Source organism: Leuciscus leuciscus, assembly GCF_965113295.1.
Source record: "Leuciscus leuciscus genome assembly, chromosome: 9".
NCBI classification, from domain to species: Eukaryota; Metazoa; Chordata; class Actinopteri; order Cypriniformes; family Leuciscidae; genus Leuciscus; species Leuciscus leuciscus.
Window position 1 is genome coordinate 16,596,798 of NC_138733.1, and position 15,908 is coordinate 16,612,705.

The 15,908-nt window shown below is 34.9% G+C and overlaps 2 protein-coding genes across 2 annotated transcripts; one reads left to right on the forward strand and one right to left on the reverse strand.

The window, feature by feature from the left end:
- The first annotated feature begins 87 nt into the window (after nucleotides 1-87).
- plin2 (perilipin 2) lies at nucleotides 88-4,558 on the forward strand. Its single transcript, XM_082181048.1, has 8 exons — nucleotides 88-329; nucleotides 731-782; nucleotides 910-1,105; nucleotides 1,196-1,278; nucleotides 1,375-1,639; nucleotides 2,489-2,610; nucleotides 3,614-3,745; nucleotides 3,891-4,558. The coding sequence occupies exons 2-8, from the start codon at nucleotides 753-755 to the stop codon at nucleotides 4,293-4,295; spliced, it is 1,233 nt and encodes a 410-aa protein (XP_082037174.1). The 5' UTR covers nucleotides 88-329; nucleotides 731-752; the 3' UTR covers nucleotides 4,296-4,558.
- Nucleotides 4,559-5,415: 857 nt separating this feature from the next.
- igldcp (Ig-like domain-containing protein) lies at nucleotides 5,416-9,724 on the reverse strand. Its single transcript, XM_082181060.1, has 7 exons — nucleotides 9,598-9,724; nucleotides 8,344-8,384; nucleotides 7,908-8,255; nucleotides 7,433-7,702; nucleotides 7,055-7,108; nucleotides 6,678-6,929; nucleotides 5,416-6,629 (listed from the first exon to the last, which is right to left on the reverse strand). The coding sequence occupies exons 1-6, from the start codon at nucleotides 9,612-9,614 to the stop codon at nucleotides 6,853-6,855; spliced, it is 807 nt and encodes a 268-aa protein (XP_082037186.1). The 5' UTR covers nucleotides 9,615-9,724; the 3' UTR covers nucleotides 5,416-6,629; nucleotides 6,678-6,852.
- Between the last annotated feature and the right edge of the window lie 6,184 nt (nucleotides 9,725-15,908).

The window sequence follows — 15,908 nt, forward strand, 5'->3', positions numbered from 1 at the left end:
ATTAAGAAAACATGCTCCAGTCACAAGTTTAAGGCATGAAAAGATTACTTTAAGCACGAAACCATGAATGTTTCTCACAGCTTCTCTTAAACGTTCGAGAACTACCAGACAATTGTGCTTAACAGTTGACTGATCTTTGTACACTGGATTATGTCATTCATATCGTACAGTGAAGTCCCCTCAGCACACGACCTTTGGACTACATCACTCGTCGCGACGTCATCCAGTCTGTCATCAGAATTCCTTCCTATAAAATCCGGAGCAGTCGCTCAATCCTCTTTAAAGCAACTGAGAATCGGCTTATGAATTTTGTTCAGACAGCACAACAGGTAGGCTAAATAATGCTTTTGGTTACATTTTATTTTAAGGTGGCGTAGTTACATTGTTACTCGAATAAGTAGGATACTGAGTAATATTAATTAACGTCATGTACTTACTATAGAGTTAGGGTTTGGTTTAGTGTTAGTTACTTGTAATTATGCATAATTTACTGTTATTAGCCTAGGCTACTATAGTAAGTAGCCTACATGTAGTAGGCTATTAACGTAACTACGTCACCGTATCGTGCTTTTTTCTTTTGCTGATATTTAAACCTTTTATTGTGTTCATTGTTATCTAACCGTTAAAATGTATTTATGTGAGATGTTATGTACTGGATTAAATAATATTTTGATTAAAGTTTAAAGTAGAAGAAAGAATTTGCTATGATAGTTTGAATGATCTTTTGCAGATTTTCTACTAATTACAGTGACATGGCTTCTGTGGACATTGTAAATAACCAGGTGTGCCATTTAATCCTCATTCAATTTAAATGAATTTCTTCCTAATTATTAATACTATAAAAAAATATAATATGTTTGTTGGTTTGAACGTCACTTAATCTGTTCATCCCTGTCCGTTCCTTTCTAGAATGTGGTTGACCGAATAGTTCACCTTCCCTTGGTTATTTCCACCTATGGAATGGTGTCAAATGTGTACTGCAACACTAAGAATAACTTTCCATACTTGAAGTCTGTGTGTGAGGTGGCTGAGAATGGTGTGAAATCCATAACCTCCACTGCTTTTTCCAGTGCTTTACCAATCATTGGCAAACTAGAGCCTCAGAGTAAGTCGATTTGTTGTTCAGCTGATTTGAGATCAGGACAGATTACAGTTTGAAAATGTATTTACCAAAAGTTATTGTGTCCCTCTGTAGTCTCTATGGCAAATGACCTGGCGTGCAAAGGGCTGGATAAGATAGAGAAGACTCTGCCGATCCTACACAAGCCGTCTGATCAGGTATTTAGTAAACTCCACATTAAAATTGTTTAAATGTTAAGCATAAGAAAAGTACCACAGTTTTAAGCACTGCTCTAATGCATTGTTCTCTTTCAGATTGTCAAAGAGGCGGTGACGGGAGCCAAGGGAGCTGTCAGCGGTACCATGAACGGTGCCAAAGAATCCCTCGGTGAAGTGATGGACCGAACACGAGGGGCAGTTCAGGGCGGTGTGGAAAAGACCAAGACGGTGGTTAGTGGACGTGTCCAAACGGTGATGGAGAGCAAGGCGGTCAAACTGATGAGCAACAGAGTGGACACAGCACTGAGCACATCTGAGACTCTGCTGGAGCAGTACTTACCTGAAACTGAGGAGGTGAAAGGTGAGGATAGATGGACCATGTTTTTTGGTACTAGAATGTATTGATGATATTTAGACTGTGACTTAAAGTTGCTCAGCTTTAGAGTAGTTTCTAAAAGATGGCCTCTTTTCTTCCCTATCCGATTAAAACGGCTTGTTTTTAATGGCACTTGATTTTGTCCATTGTTTGGATGGTTGTGGTTCGCTATTGGTCGATCTCAAGTGAGTGACAGGTTGCCCCGCTCTCGTGCAAGTAAACATGTCATCTGAGAAGAGAAGTTGCTGCATTTCTTTCATCTGTGAAACACAAAGGAATGTTTTGAAAAAATTATCTCAGTGAAAGTCCATGGGGTCAAAATGTTGTTTCATTAACTTTCATTGTATGGACGAAAGTAAAATAATTCTTCAAATATCATTTGAAAAGACTAGATTATTTTTAAAAAATAATTGTGAGCTATCCCTTTATTCTTCTATAAAATCCACTTGCAGTCTGATAAGTGCATAATGTACATATAAGATTCCTCATATCTTGTGATAGTCTTGGGGTATGCTTCTTATAAGGTATGGCTTTTTAAATTACATTGAAAGAATATCCTTACTGTATGTTCTGTTATGAGTGTCAAAAGACTGCATTTAGTTCTGGGAATTATTTTCCTGAATTTCATTTTCCTGAAAAAGAAGTATTATTCCCATTAATGCGTGGAACATCAGAATTAAGCACATCTCAAAGAGATCGTTGACAAGGAATCTGAAATTAATTATTGCTTCAAGAGCCTCACTAATCTTTATTTATAAAATGCCAATGGAAATGATGAAATTAACAATTGCTTCTTTGTCCTGTTTCTGTGGTTGTCCTTTCAAAATCTCTCAGAATGTGAAGGGAATAACACAGAAGGATTTGAAAATAACAGTGATGCACCCAGTTACTACGTGCGTCTGGGGTCTCTCTCCAGCAAAGTCAGGGACAGGACGTACCAGAGAGCTGTAGATAAGGTTCGTAATGACATGCAATGCAGTTCAGATCTCTGCTAAACCACACCATGGATAAAAGGTCAAAATTATGAGATAAAAAGTCAAAACTGACATATTCAGTCCTACTTATTACATAAAAAGTCAAAATTATGAAAAAAAGTTGAAATTGTGACAAATTTGGACATTTTATGTAATAATTGTAACAAAAATGTAATATTTAGAAATGATGACATACCAAGAAGTCATAGTTATGAGATACAAATTTGAAATTATGACATACTAAGTCATAATTATAACATATCAAGTCATTATAATGAGATGTAAAAAACATATGAGATTTAAAAAATGAGATAAAAAGTCAAAATTATGACTTTCTTTGTGATACTTTTTATGCTATAAGTGACTTAGTATGTCATAATTCGTTTTTATCTCATTATGACCAAGTCAGAATTTCAATTTTTTGTCACATCTTTTTAATGTCATAATTGACTTTTAAAGCCATCATTTTGATTTAGTGTGTCTTAATTCTGACTTGTCATAATTATGATTTATGTAATAATTTTTACCTTTCATCTTATAAATTACCCAGTATGTCATAATTTCGACTTTTAAGCTCATAAATGACTTCATTACTTTGAATTTTCATTGCATAAATTAGTAAGTATGTCATAATATCGACTTTTATCTCATAATTATTTCTTAATATGTCATAATTATGACTTTTTAAGTCGGAAGTTTGACTTGGTATGTCTTCATCTTGACTTTTTATCTCATAAATGACTTAGTATGTCATACTTTCAACTTTCTATCTCATACTTATTACTTTGTTTCTCATAATTATGGTTTAATGTCATAATTCCGACTTTTTATCTCATACTTTACATATGATTTAGTATGTCATAATTTCGATTATGACTTTTTCTCTCATAATTATAATTTACTAAAGTGTTTTGTTTTCTTATGTGGGGGGAATGGGCTTCTATACAATGGACTGTCTCCTAATGTTATTTCCTTTTCTTATTAGATTGAAAATACCCGGAAGAGTATTGATGTGTCTAACCTGAAGCTACATGAGAAACTGAGTTCACTGATGGGCTGGAAGACTGTGACTCAGAGTCAAGAAGAGAACGAGACAGTCACGGACAATGAAGCTGAGGTATCCGAGATATCATCTGACTGGAAATTATCTCAAAGATACAGTCGGAATTTCATGTTTTTAGAGACGTGAAGTTCCGTTAACATGATTAAATGCTTGGATCTCATTTTTTCTCTTCTGCAAATGTTTTTTTTTTTTCAATCAGCAAACAGAATCACACACACTGACCATTGCCTACAACCTCAGCCTGCAACTTCAGACCACGTATCTGGTCTTGGTGTCCAGCCTCAAAGGTCTCCCTCAGCACGTCCAGGTCCAGGTGGCCTCTGTCAGCCTCTCCGCCATGGAGGTATACAGCAGCTTCAGAAAGAAAGCCGTCACAGGAGATATGTCCAGTAGCATACTCGTCATCAGTCGATCTCAGCTGAGCAGAATTGGAGATTCCATGGATAACGTCATGGACTACCTGCTTAATAATACACCTCTCAATTGGCTGGTAGGTCCATTTTACCCACGCGTGGCACGCAGTACTTCAAACGGCCCCAAATGTAACAAACAAAGGACCCTTCAGCCTGAAGTGGAGATGCAGTCAGTGAACGAGGACCGATGAAATTTCAGGATGTTAAACATTTGTTTATATCTTACAAATATACGTACAATCACACATTCCTGCCAATAAAATCCAGTCAAATACTTTATGTGAACAATCATATTAAATAAACAGCATTTTACTGAATAATATTTCTGAAGTATTATAAGCCTGTATATGCCTAATCCAGTAAGGCATAAATAGTGCCTTTTACACACTATTTAATCTGCTGTCTGTTTATTGTTTTTGTACATTTCTAATAAAAAAAATACACTTACAATATTTATTTTTGTCATGTGTGTTGTTCTGATGATTGAAATTTCACCTCAAAAATAGTATTTTTATTCAAATTATTCACTAGGACAATGCGGATAAATATTTCTATACACCGTGCAGAACGTTTTACTGAATACTTTACGGTGTAATGGACATTTGGTTTTGGATCCACAAAATGTCTATGTTGTTAAGATGTGTGGTCTCTAACTCATTCTATAACCCTCATCTTTTTTGTTTCATTCTTTTGTGGATTTAGTCTTTAAGGCTATTGTCTTCTTGAATCTTAATTTTTCGGTACCTCTAATGCTAAGCATTTGGTGGAATAATAAAAGTGAAAAGGCGGATAACCTTTTTTGCATCATGTCCGATTTCATCTTTTCAGATCTGGCGTCAGAGCCCGATATGCTGTGTGTGGAGGGTTCGGAAAACTCTGAGAATGATACAGAGCATCATTTACTAATCAAACATTCTTATTCTTAAAGTCTTATAATTATTTTGCTATCCAATAAACCTTTAAGCATACAGTATGTTACGATCACCTTCACCCACACAGTGAGTGAGTGATGCTCAGTGGGTAGCACTACCGCCTCATAGCAAGAAAGTCCCCGGTTCAAGCCCCGGCTGAGTCAGGTGTCTTTTCTGTGTGCATGTTCTTCCAGGTGTTTCCCTGGTTGCTCCGGTTTCCCCCCATCAGTCCAAAGGCATGCAGGTTGGGTGGATTGCATACCAAAATTGTTGTGCAAGTGTGAATGTTTCCCAGCACTCTCAATGCTGGGTTGTGTCACGGCATCCGGCGTAAAACCTGTGCCAAATCAAATGTGTGTGTGAAGCGGACCCTGCAAATGAGTGAGAATAACTCCAGGAAGATGGATAGACTATCATCTGCACCCAGGATAGCTCTTTTTTATTCAAAACAATACCAAGTAGAAAGAGTTTAATTTAGGAGAAAAATGTAAGTGCCACTAGTAAAAGCTCTAATAAAAAGTGGCACAATCCCCACTGTTTACATCACAAAATATTGCCTTACAAGACAAATATTTTTAACTTGACTTTCCAAAGTCACCTTTAAAACCAGGATATGGGATTGTTGTGGATATTATGTATACAGTTTTAACCTCATTCTAGTATTATATTTCATGTCAGATTCTCTGTAAAACATTTCAGACCTCTCTAACTCAAAATTTTCTAGTGACTGGTCACATTAAAACATTTTTTTATCAATTGTGGCAACAGTTTATTAACATTGGCTCAATCAGAAATAATAAGTTGAGCCAATGCAAAAATTTGATTTACCAAACCGTGTTGTTGGTCCAAAATTAAATGTTTTGAATTGTAGTAGCAGTTGTTTCACGAAAAGCATAAATACATTAAACAAAATACAAAACATAGACAACAGGTTTGACATTTACATCTTAAGCATAAGAAGATTCAGAGGATTATAGGCATTGCATAAATATTCTTGTATATTTACATATTACTAGATATATATTAATTCTCTTTTCATTAACATTTATTTTAACAATGCAATATACAGTAAAAGAACTACTAAAAAAGTATCCACATAGGTTTCAGGTAATCACACATTAATTAATCCTTAGTGAGCTTTCATAGATAGGCAAGACAGAGAATAATAATACAATAAAGTACAGGATGTAAAAAAAACATGCTTCTCACAATTGAGCTAACTTGTTCCACTAAAATAGTTCAACTAAGAGTTAAAATGGTATACAATAAGGTTTCATTTGTTAACATGAACAGTTTACTTGCTTCATATTAATTTTAACATTTACTAATATATTAAATATATGTAAAAAAAAGTTACATATATTTACTAAATATATATATACTAATATGTAAAAAAAAGTTGCTGACTTAAATTTTTAAGTACAATCAACTTGGATGTTTAAGTCATTTTAACTTAAACTGCGTTAAACTAACTGAGTTGAATCTTGTATATAAAAAAAGTTGAGTTAAAGCAATGTAAAAACATATGTTGTCATAAATTATTGATCATATCATTTTTTTACGGTGTACATTATTAAAATAACACATTGTATCTGTTAATATTATTTAATGGACCTGATCTATTAAAATAAAACATTGTATCTGTTAATATTATTTAATGACCTGATCTAATGAACTAAGGATGAACAGTTGCATTTTTATTGACTGAATGTTAAAAAAGATGAATAAATATCGAAACAAGTTAGTTGATGTTAATTAATAAATGGGACCTTACTGTAAAGTGCTACCTTTAAAATAAAATAAAAAAAAAACATTAAAAAATCAGAACGATTTCAATTCATTTGAAAAACATTAGATGAAATGATAGGAAAAGAGTAATGAGGCTCAGCGGAGGCATACTCATTGTGGCTTTACCTAAAGTGAGTGAGAGTGAAAGAAAGAAATAAAGAACAAAACGGTCAGAAACAGGAATTTCTTCCTTTCCAATTTAATTCAAAAAAGCTGTCAAGTAACGATTACACAATCTGTGTACAGCTTACCTAATGCAGAATGTCTTTGCAGAGCATCCGTTTCTTTTGCTAGCAGCACAGGTTCTACAATTAAGAAAAAGACTGAGATTAACACAGTCTTGCAACAGGCCATAACAGGTCAAATAAATGTTACAAAAAGGGAGTTTTCGCAAGCGATGCCAAAGAAGAACCATTTTTGGATCCTTTCAGTGAACAGTTCTTAAAAAAAAAAAAAAAAGTCTTCATGTGAAGAACTTTTTAATACTCTAAAGAATCTTTTTCCACTATAAAGAACATTTTGTGAAGTGGAAAGGTGCTATGGATATTAAAGGTTCTTCAGGGAACCATAGAAGACAATAAAGAACCTTTATTTTTAAGGGTGTAATGTACTGAACAAAAGTTACCTACCTGTAACTATGACCTTCACTGTGCTGAGCGCCAGACCCTGTGAGTCTAGAACTTTGTATGTTCCGGCACTGCTGGCCGTAACCGCCCTAAAAATCAACTTGCCGCTTCTCTCTTTCGGATAACCTTTCTTGCTTATGCCTGCATCTCTTTCCCAGAGGGCTGACCAGTTGGTGTCATTACTGTTTTGAAAAATCACTTGCTCAGCTTGATGCGTGTACAGATCCAGGATCAGGTCTTCTCCTGGCTTCACAGATTTAATGGTCTTGTGATCTGGGAAGAGACAAGCCAGCATCAATTTTGATATTCTGCTACAATGCTATATGGAAACAATGAGTATTTTGACATTTACAGATTGGCCCCATAAATGCTCACTGCAACCCAGATTTTTTCCAAACACGGTTGCGAAAGTTTTGCCTTTGATACACTTACATTGAGGCGTGTTTCAGTGTTAAAGTGTTAAGTGTTAAACTCTCACCAATAACTGCAAGTTGGACGCTCTGAATGAATACTCGGTTCTTGATACTTGATTTTCCAACCACCAGGTAACTCTCGTAAATGCCTGCATCGCTGAATCTGACATCCCGCAAGAACAGAGAGCAGTTTCCCCTCATAAGCATTTCCTTAGGCACATCAGCCCGGTCTGTGTAATCCTCTCCCTGAAACAGCTCCTCTCCCATTCGCTCGAACACTGACTCCCTTGTGGTCTGCCATTGAATGTGAGGCGCGTGTGCTGTTTCCAGTTGATATGCCACAGTACACGGAAGCACAGCCGGCAGACCAACCTTTGACGAGGTGTGGACAACCATTGAGAGGGGAGAGGAGCCTATAGGGATAAATTATTATATGAAAAAAGCAAAAATGTGTATAAATAACTTAATAAAGATGGCCTACTTTTAACATTGTCTACTTACCAACACAAATGAGAAGCCATAGCATTAGAAAGGCCGAAACCCTGTGAAGAAATGTTATATATTATAATTACAGTCAGAGATTTAATTCCCTTGAACCATATCTAATCTAATGAATTAAGTAAAGTTCAAGTATATTTTTAAGTATACTTTATGTAGTAAGTATACTAATATAAATGTACTAGTAAGTGTACTGTTTCAATACTACTTGGGACCAAACTGGCCCACTTTTTTCTATAGACTAGGCTACTACATTGTTCATGAAACGTTTAAAAAAAAAAAAAAAAACGTTTTAGGATGTTCATCTAACATTTTGTACGTCAGAATGTTTAGAGAACATTCAAAAGTAACGTTGCCATTAAATGTTTGCAAAATTATTAAATAAAACTGTTCCCTTAAAATCGTATAACCAAGTCAAAATGTTTTTTGTTTTTTTATAAACTAGACGCTTTGAACGCCCTTACAGAAAAAACACATGAACTTCACATGTGCAAAAACTCATGTGATCACATGTGACCACATGCACATGTGATTTTGCACATGTGAAATTTAACATGTAAAACCATGTGATAACATGTGAAATTCATGTGTTTTTTCTGTAAGGGCGTTCAGAGATCATTGATTCAGAATAATGTTTTCAAAATGGGAACGTTACACGTTTTTAGAACGCATTTTCGTGCGCCCAACTATCAAGTTTCTGTTCTATAGCTCAGTTTCTATTCTGTCGGAAAAGTTCTGTCCTAAAATTCATCTGCTTATACACAGATGTCTTTCGTCGTTTTTTGAGCGTCCCGTCAGGCGTTTTCAAGTTTAAAATGGTCTAACGCGTCTCGAGACGACTGCATTGCTCCTGTAGTGTTTGAACCATAGACTGTAAAAAGAGTAAGTTAGGTTTGAACCATCTTTTTACTATGGTTTGCTTTGAACCCGTCTTGCTCCCCCCTCAGTTTCAGTTTGCAGCAGCTGCGGTGACGCTTTTAGCCTAAACGAAACTTAACTCAACTCAACCAGTAGGCAAATCCTGAAGTAGCCAACTGGAGGCTGCAGTGTCCGTTTTTTGTTGTTGTTTTTAAGCAGTTTATACTATTTTATATAGCACTTACCATTCAGTTATGTGGGCTATTCGGATTATGCTATTCAATCAAGAGACAACTTTAAAAAACCGACAAGCGATGTTGAATCGAATTTTTCCATTTTAAGAATGTGACAATTTCCTCAGAATATCACCTATGTGTTGCTAATAAAGAGGTTTCTCACCTGTTACTTCTGTCCATGTCGCATTTGTGAAGCTCCTGCTCCTGTCAGACATGCTATGACTGTAAACAGCTCAGCAGAGGCTTTATATCCTACAACGTTCCCTCTCCATTTCACAAAAACGAAACTGATGCTGCATTAAGGGGTTAACCGTTACCACCTTGATTTTTCCCTTAGCTGGCCCAAATTTCATATCAACACATTTGGTGAATGGCTATATCTGAACACAGGGCCGGCCCGCGGCATAGGCGGTATAGGCAAATGCTAGGGGCGCCACTCATCCATAGGGGCGCCAGAATGAGTGAACGAGTGAATTTTTTTTTTTTTTTTACAATTTTTTTTTTTTTATATATATATAGGCTATAATACTATTTTAAAACCATTAATTCGAAATACTACAAAAAAAAAAAAAAAAAAAAAAAAAAAAAGTCCAGCTCACCAATCGTCCCCCGCCCATCGAGTGCTTGAAGTGCGTCAGAAACAGAGCGCGCGCGCGATCAGTTGTTGGTAATTTGTTGTGTAGCACGGCGCACGGCGCACGGCGACTCCGCATCCAATGTAGACAGCACTGCTTTTGTTAACACACAGCTCGTAGAAACGGGCCTGGCAGCTCGCGCCAGTTCTAGACGCGGTGAAAGTTTCCTGATTGTGACGGAAGGCCGAATTTACATGACACATTATAAATGAGCATAGTCTGCGATAGATACAGTGCCAAAAAGAAGAGAAGAGGATAAAGGGGGATAAAGACAGAGGTAAAGTGATGTAGTGAATGAACAATTTATGGCATAGGAGTAAGATACTATAATTTCATGGCAGTTATTTTTACCTTAAACTTAATGTTAGCAGTTGTTCTGAGTTCTCCAGAGTCCCCAGACTGTGTGGTTTTGTAACAATCATGTCAGTTTTAAGACGCATTTTTTATTATCACTTTTTTATTAATGTTTTACTCTACAGTTGTGCAGTGGGGATACAGTACAGGCCAAAAGTTTGGAAACATTACTATTTTTAATGTTTTTGAAAAAAGTTTCTTCTGCTCATCAAGCCTGCATTTATTTGATCAAAAATACAGAAAAAATAATAAATATTGTGATATATTATTACAATTTAAAATAATTGGCTTTCAATTTATTATACTTTAAATTATCATTTATTTCTGTGATGCAAAGCTGAATTTTCAGCATCATTACTCCAGTCTTCAGTGTCACATGTGACATCCAGTTTATCACATGATCCTTTAGAAATCATTCTAATATTCTGATTTATTATGAGTGTTGGAAACAGTTCTGCTGCCTAATATATTTGATGAATAAAATGTTAAAAAGAACTGCATTTATTTAAAATAAAATAAAATATTTTCTAATTATATAAATCATCTTTACGATCACTTTTTATCAATTTAACACATCCTTGCTGAATAAAAGTATTGATTTATTTCAACCAAAAAAAAACAAAAAAAAAAAAAAACCAACTGACCCCAAATTACTGACAAGTAGTGTATATTGTTGTTACAAAAGATTTCTATTTTTAAAACATTTAAAATTTTTTTTTTTTTACTATTTATTGATCAAAGTATCCTAAAAAAGTATCACAGGTTATGAAAAAATATTAAGCAGCAGAACTGTTTCCAACTTTGATAATGAATCATCATATTAGAATGATTTCTAAAGGATCATGTGATAGACCGGATGTCACATGTGACACTGAAGACTGGAGTAATGATGCTGAAAATTCAGCTTTGCATCACAGAAATAAATGATAATTTAAGTATAATAAATTGAAAACCAATTATTTTAAATTGTAATAATATATCACAATATTAAATTTTTCTCTGTATTTTTGATCAAATAAATGCAGGCTTGATGAGCAGAAGAAATTTCTTTCAAAAACATTAAAAATAGTAATGTTTCCAAACTTTTGGCCTGTACATTTTATGGCATAGTAATGATATTTATTTACAGGTTTATTCAAAATAGCAAAGTTCACATTAAATCTTTATTGTAAATCGTGCTATAAAAGATAATGGGGACTTGACTTGAATGCTATGTAATGCTCTTGGTATTTGTGTTTAGGCTGTAATGTGTGTGTGTGTGTGTGTGTGTGTATATAGGCCTATACGTCATTGTGTTCATGATTTAGCACATATATATATATATATATATATATATATATATATATATATATATATATATATGTGCTAAATCATGAACACAATGACGGGGTGAAATGGGCTGTGATGCATGGGGCGCCAGGTAAAATCTTGCCTAGGGCAGCAAATTGGTCAGGGCCGGCCCTGTCTGAACATCATCATTTGTCCGATTTAATCAAGTCAAAATAGTTTTGAGGTTAACTGATCTAATTTTGTGTCTATCTTTAATGAAGGATTTGTGGAGTAAAAACAATATTTTTATTTTTAAGTGGAAAGATAAAACAAGACAAGTCAGAGCTTCATACCACCACCATTGAGTGATCCTGCCTGTCAAAAAGGTCTGGACACGACACGCACTGTCTGCAGCTTAGTTGTTTTTAGACATTTGTGAATTTCTGGAATGAGTGTGTGCTCAATGTTTCAAGATTAATGTTTTAGTTTGTTTAATCACACCATCCAGTGCTGTTCAAAAATAAAGGGATACAAAATGTTCAATCAGCCCCTGGTTGTTGTTTCTATATGTTGGATGTCAATCTAGTAATACACTACCAGACCTATATGTGTAATCTGTACATAATAAGGAATAAAAGTTGTCCCCTGCTAAGTAATTTAGCCTACTCATGTGTGTTAACTGAAATAAAATAAAAACAAAAATATAGGCTACTTATAAACTAAAATGTTTAAATATAGCCGCAAGCGGCAGTTATCGGGTCCAAGCACAAATGGCCCATTTGAATAGCGATCCAGTTGAAACTTATGATGTAGTTTTTATAGCATAGTCCTTGAATCTTGAATGATCTAATTTTGATGTTTGTTTAAGTTTGATGATATATGTGGTGTATGTGGACTCATTGAATCACATGAATTAGGATGTCACAGGACAATTTCAAATTAATGTGAAGATATCATTTGCAGCTCAAAACCTTATTTATCTGAAGCATTTATCTTAAGCCCCTTTTCATTTTTATAATTCATTTCTATGTTTCTATAACCTAATGTTTGCAGTTTAACACATACGTGTTTGTTTTATTATTCACACCACAGCAATACATGTCTTTATAGAGATTTTATAATATAGGCTATTATTGTGAAAAATACATAAAATTGTCTCTTCATTTTAAATGGACAGCTTTTAAATTGTGTCTGGTTTTATTGGTGTCATGTCTAGTTTGGTTGTATGGTCATGTTTCATATCTTTTATTTTGAAGTTTAGTCACAGTCATGGTTCCTGTTTGTCATGTGATTCCTATGTGATCATCATGTGCTTCCCTAGTTTTGTGTTGTTCTCATTGGTTGTTGTGGTCATGTGTCCTGTTTTCCCATGTTTGGTTCATTGTTTGATTAATCACGTGTTCCTTGTTAGTCATTACCATTAGTCTGCTGAATCTGAAATCGCCCCCTATACCCTCAAACTGGGCACTATTTGAGGGGACAGCCATTTGTAGTGGTGTCCGAAACCAAACTGGACGTTATTGAGTGCACTTATTTAATCCCACATTGCACTACAACGAGTGTACAACCGATGCTCAACGGCTGTCCGAATTCGCTGTCTCGTTTTTATTCACTCCTTCAAGTGAACAGTATTAGTGGACTAATTTAGGGAAAAGTGAATGAGGGTTTAAGGAGCGATTTCGGATTATGAAATATGAGAGCTGACCTGCCGAGACCTGACGTTCTCGACACAAGCTTCGATGCCTCTTATCAGGCGTAACCATGTTTATGCTTAATCTACGTTTATGGTTAATTTCAAATCAAGTTGTATTTTAGTTAAGTTCTTCATGTCTACATTTTGTTTATGTTTGGTATCACATCAGTAAACTGCACATGGGTTCTTCACATTTTCCTTCAGTGGACTATTAGCCTACGTTGCAATTGGGATCTGAAAAGGTTAAAAATGTAATGATCAATAAGCATTTTACAGATTTATATGTACACTAATTATTTAAAACTATACTATCAGTACATCATACTTATACAAATGAACAAGTATTTCCACTTAAAGGGATGGAAACTGGTAGAGAAAGATTGAGCTTAAAAGATTCCTTATCCTGTGGCTCCTCTAGTGGGCAACATTAATATCAGCCTTAATCTTTTAGTTGAAATGGCTGATAGTTTAGAATTTGCTGGTGGTCACCCGAGCATCATAAATTCATGAAAATAAGCATGTTTGTTGAGAATGACTAGTTCTCCATGTAGGCTACAAAGGTTTGAGAGGTTTTGGACTTTGCACACAAGATTATAGACAAAAGTAATAATGGGTCATACCAGACACATATAAAAAAAAATTGTATCTCATACCTAAACTGTTTAAAAGATCAATATTCTTTTGATAAACTTTTATTAGCATGGTCTAGAGCTGATGTGTGAAAAGTTTGGTGAAGGTCTGATAAACATTCTAGGAGGAGTTCAAAAAAGTTTTTTTATTTTTATTTTTTATTAGAATGGCAGCTAAAGTTTTTAGATAATCATAAAATTTTGATTTACTATTAACCGGGCCAAAAGCAAGGATTCAGAAGAAATACGAATTTTTTTTATTTTTTATTTAATAGTTATTAGCTAAAACATAATGGTGCTACACCATGTGGCTGATTTTCACATAAATCGGTACACAAAATTATTTTGTAGAAATATTTAGTAAAAAAACTATGTGTCCTATAGACTAAACACATAATATGCATGCATATAACATCACCGTTTTCACAAATTTGTGTTTTTGTAGTTTACGCAGAGACAAAACGGTATTGTTTTCAAAATTTAGAAACCCATTTTCAAAAGTTTGTGTTTTCAGGCCTCCAAAACGCTGTTCTCGTGTAAACGAATGGCCAACATTCTGTTTTTAGTTGACAACAGTGTTGTGTAAAGCAGTGGTTCTCAACTCCAGTCCTCGGGACCCGCTGCTCTGCACATTTTGTATGTCTCTTTTATCTGACACACTCAAATCAGTTCATGGAGTCTCTCCTGACGAGCTGATGATCTGGTTCAGGTGTGTTAAATAAGGGAGACATACAAAATGTGCAGGGCAGCGGGTCCCGAGGACTGGAGTTGAGAACCACTGGTGTAAAGTGTAAACGGCCCCAATGTGTGTCAAGTTTTGTAACGCTTGGACAACTGCATTCAGTAGCTAAAGGTCATCTCGTAAAAATGGCTGATGCCTGAACAATTAGTTAACATAACTTTGCAATGCTTTGACGAATCAAAATTATTTTGATGACGTTTTGCTAGCACCTTCCATGCTGTGTGCCTAGGACTAGGAGTTTGAAAAAGTATGTTTTTTTTTAAATTCATAATGGCGGAAAAAATGTATTGGCGGAAATGAAATCAGACAAAAAGGCTGCATCCGAAATCACATACTTCCCCACTATAAAGTAGGCAAAAAACAATATGTGACAAATGATGTCCAAATTCACAGTACTCATAAAAGCGTAGGCAAGAAAACCCCTGGATGACCTACTTCTTGTGAGGCGTTGAAGTGCGCATACCTACTCAAGAAGGCGATTTTATTTCTTAATTTTATGTTTTTACAAATAATTTAGTACCATTAATTTATTTAGAAACTAAAACTAAACACAAAATTTTTTATAATAAATAAATAAAACACGATTTAGTTCCAGAGTTATGATCCAAAATGCAAATTGACTTATTATAGCGCCACCTTGTGTCAAGTGGGTGTGTGTCTGTACACCTGAGTAGCGGTGCACGATTGAGACCATCCTGCAAAGTTTGGGGTCAATGATTTACGGTATCTGACCCTAGACTTTTAGGGCAGAAGAAAAATCAATCTTACAGTCTATGGTACAAACACATCAGGGTTCCAGCACCTTCTGTGTTTGGACCCTTAATTGTTTTTAAATTAATTAAAACTAAAATTAATTGAAAATGTAAACTAAAACGATCAAACAGCTTTGGTAAGACTAAATACTAATTGGAAAAACTAAATAAAAGTCAAAACTAAACAAACCTATAACCATGCGGTGTGTAGTCTATTTATGTCAAGAGCTGAGTCATAGAATGAAATTGCAACACATAACTTTATTAACAAAACTTAATAAACAGAATTATGTATACATGGATTTTTGGAACGCGTTGGAGCTTGAAATATGCTATCACGCATGACGTTTTTTGAACCGGTTCTTTGACACGAACTGTTCGAAAGAACCGATTCGCGGAA

Coding starts and splice junctions, on each gene's coding strand:
- plin2 (XM_082181048.1), top strand. CDS start 753: ATGGCTTCTGTGGACATTGTAAATAACCAG. Junction 1,279..1,374: donor TACACAAGCCGTCTGATCAG/GTATTTAGTAAA, acceptor GTTCTCTTTCAG/ATTGTCAAAGAGGCGGTGAC. Junction 1,640..2,488: donor TGAAACTGAGGAGGTGAAAG/GTGAGGATAGAT, acceptor AAAATCTCTCAG/AATGTGAAGGGAATAACACA.
- igldcp (XM_082181060.1), bottom strand. Junction 8,256..8,343: donor ATGGCTTCTCATTTGTGTTG/GTAAGTAGACAA, acceptor TTATCCCTATAG/GCTCCTCTCCCCTCTCAATG. Junction 7,109..7,432: donor AGTGAAGGTCATAGTTACAG/GTAGGTAACTTT, acceptor TCTTAATTGTAG/AACCTGTGCTGCTAGCAAAA.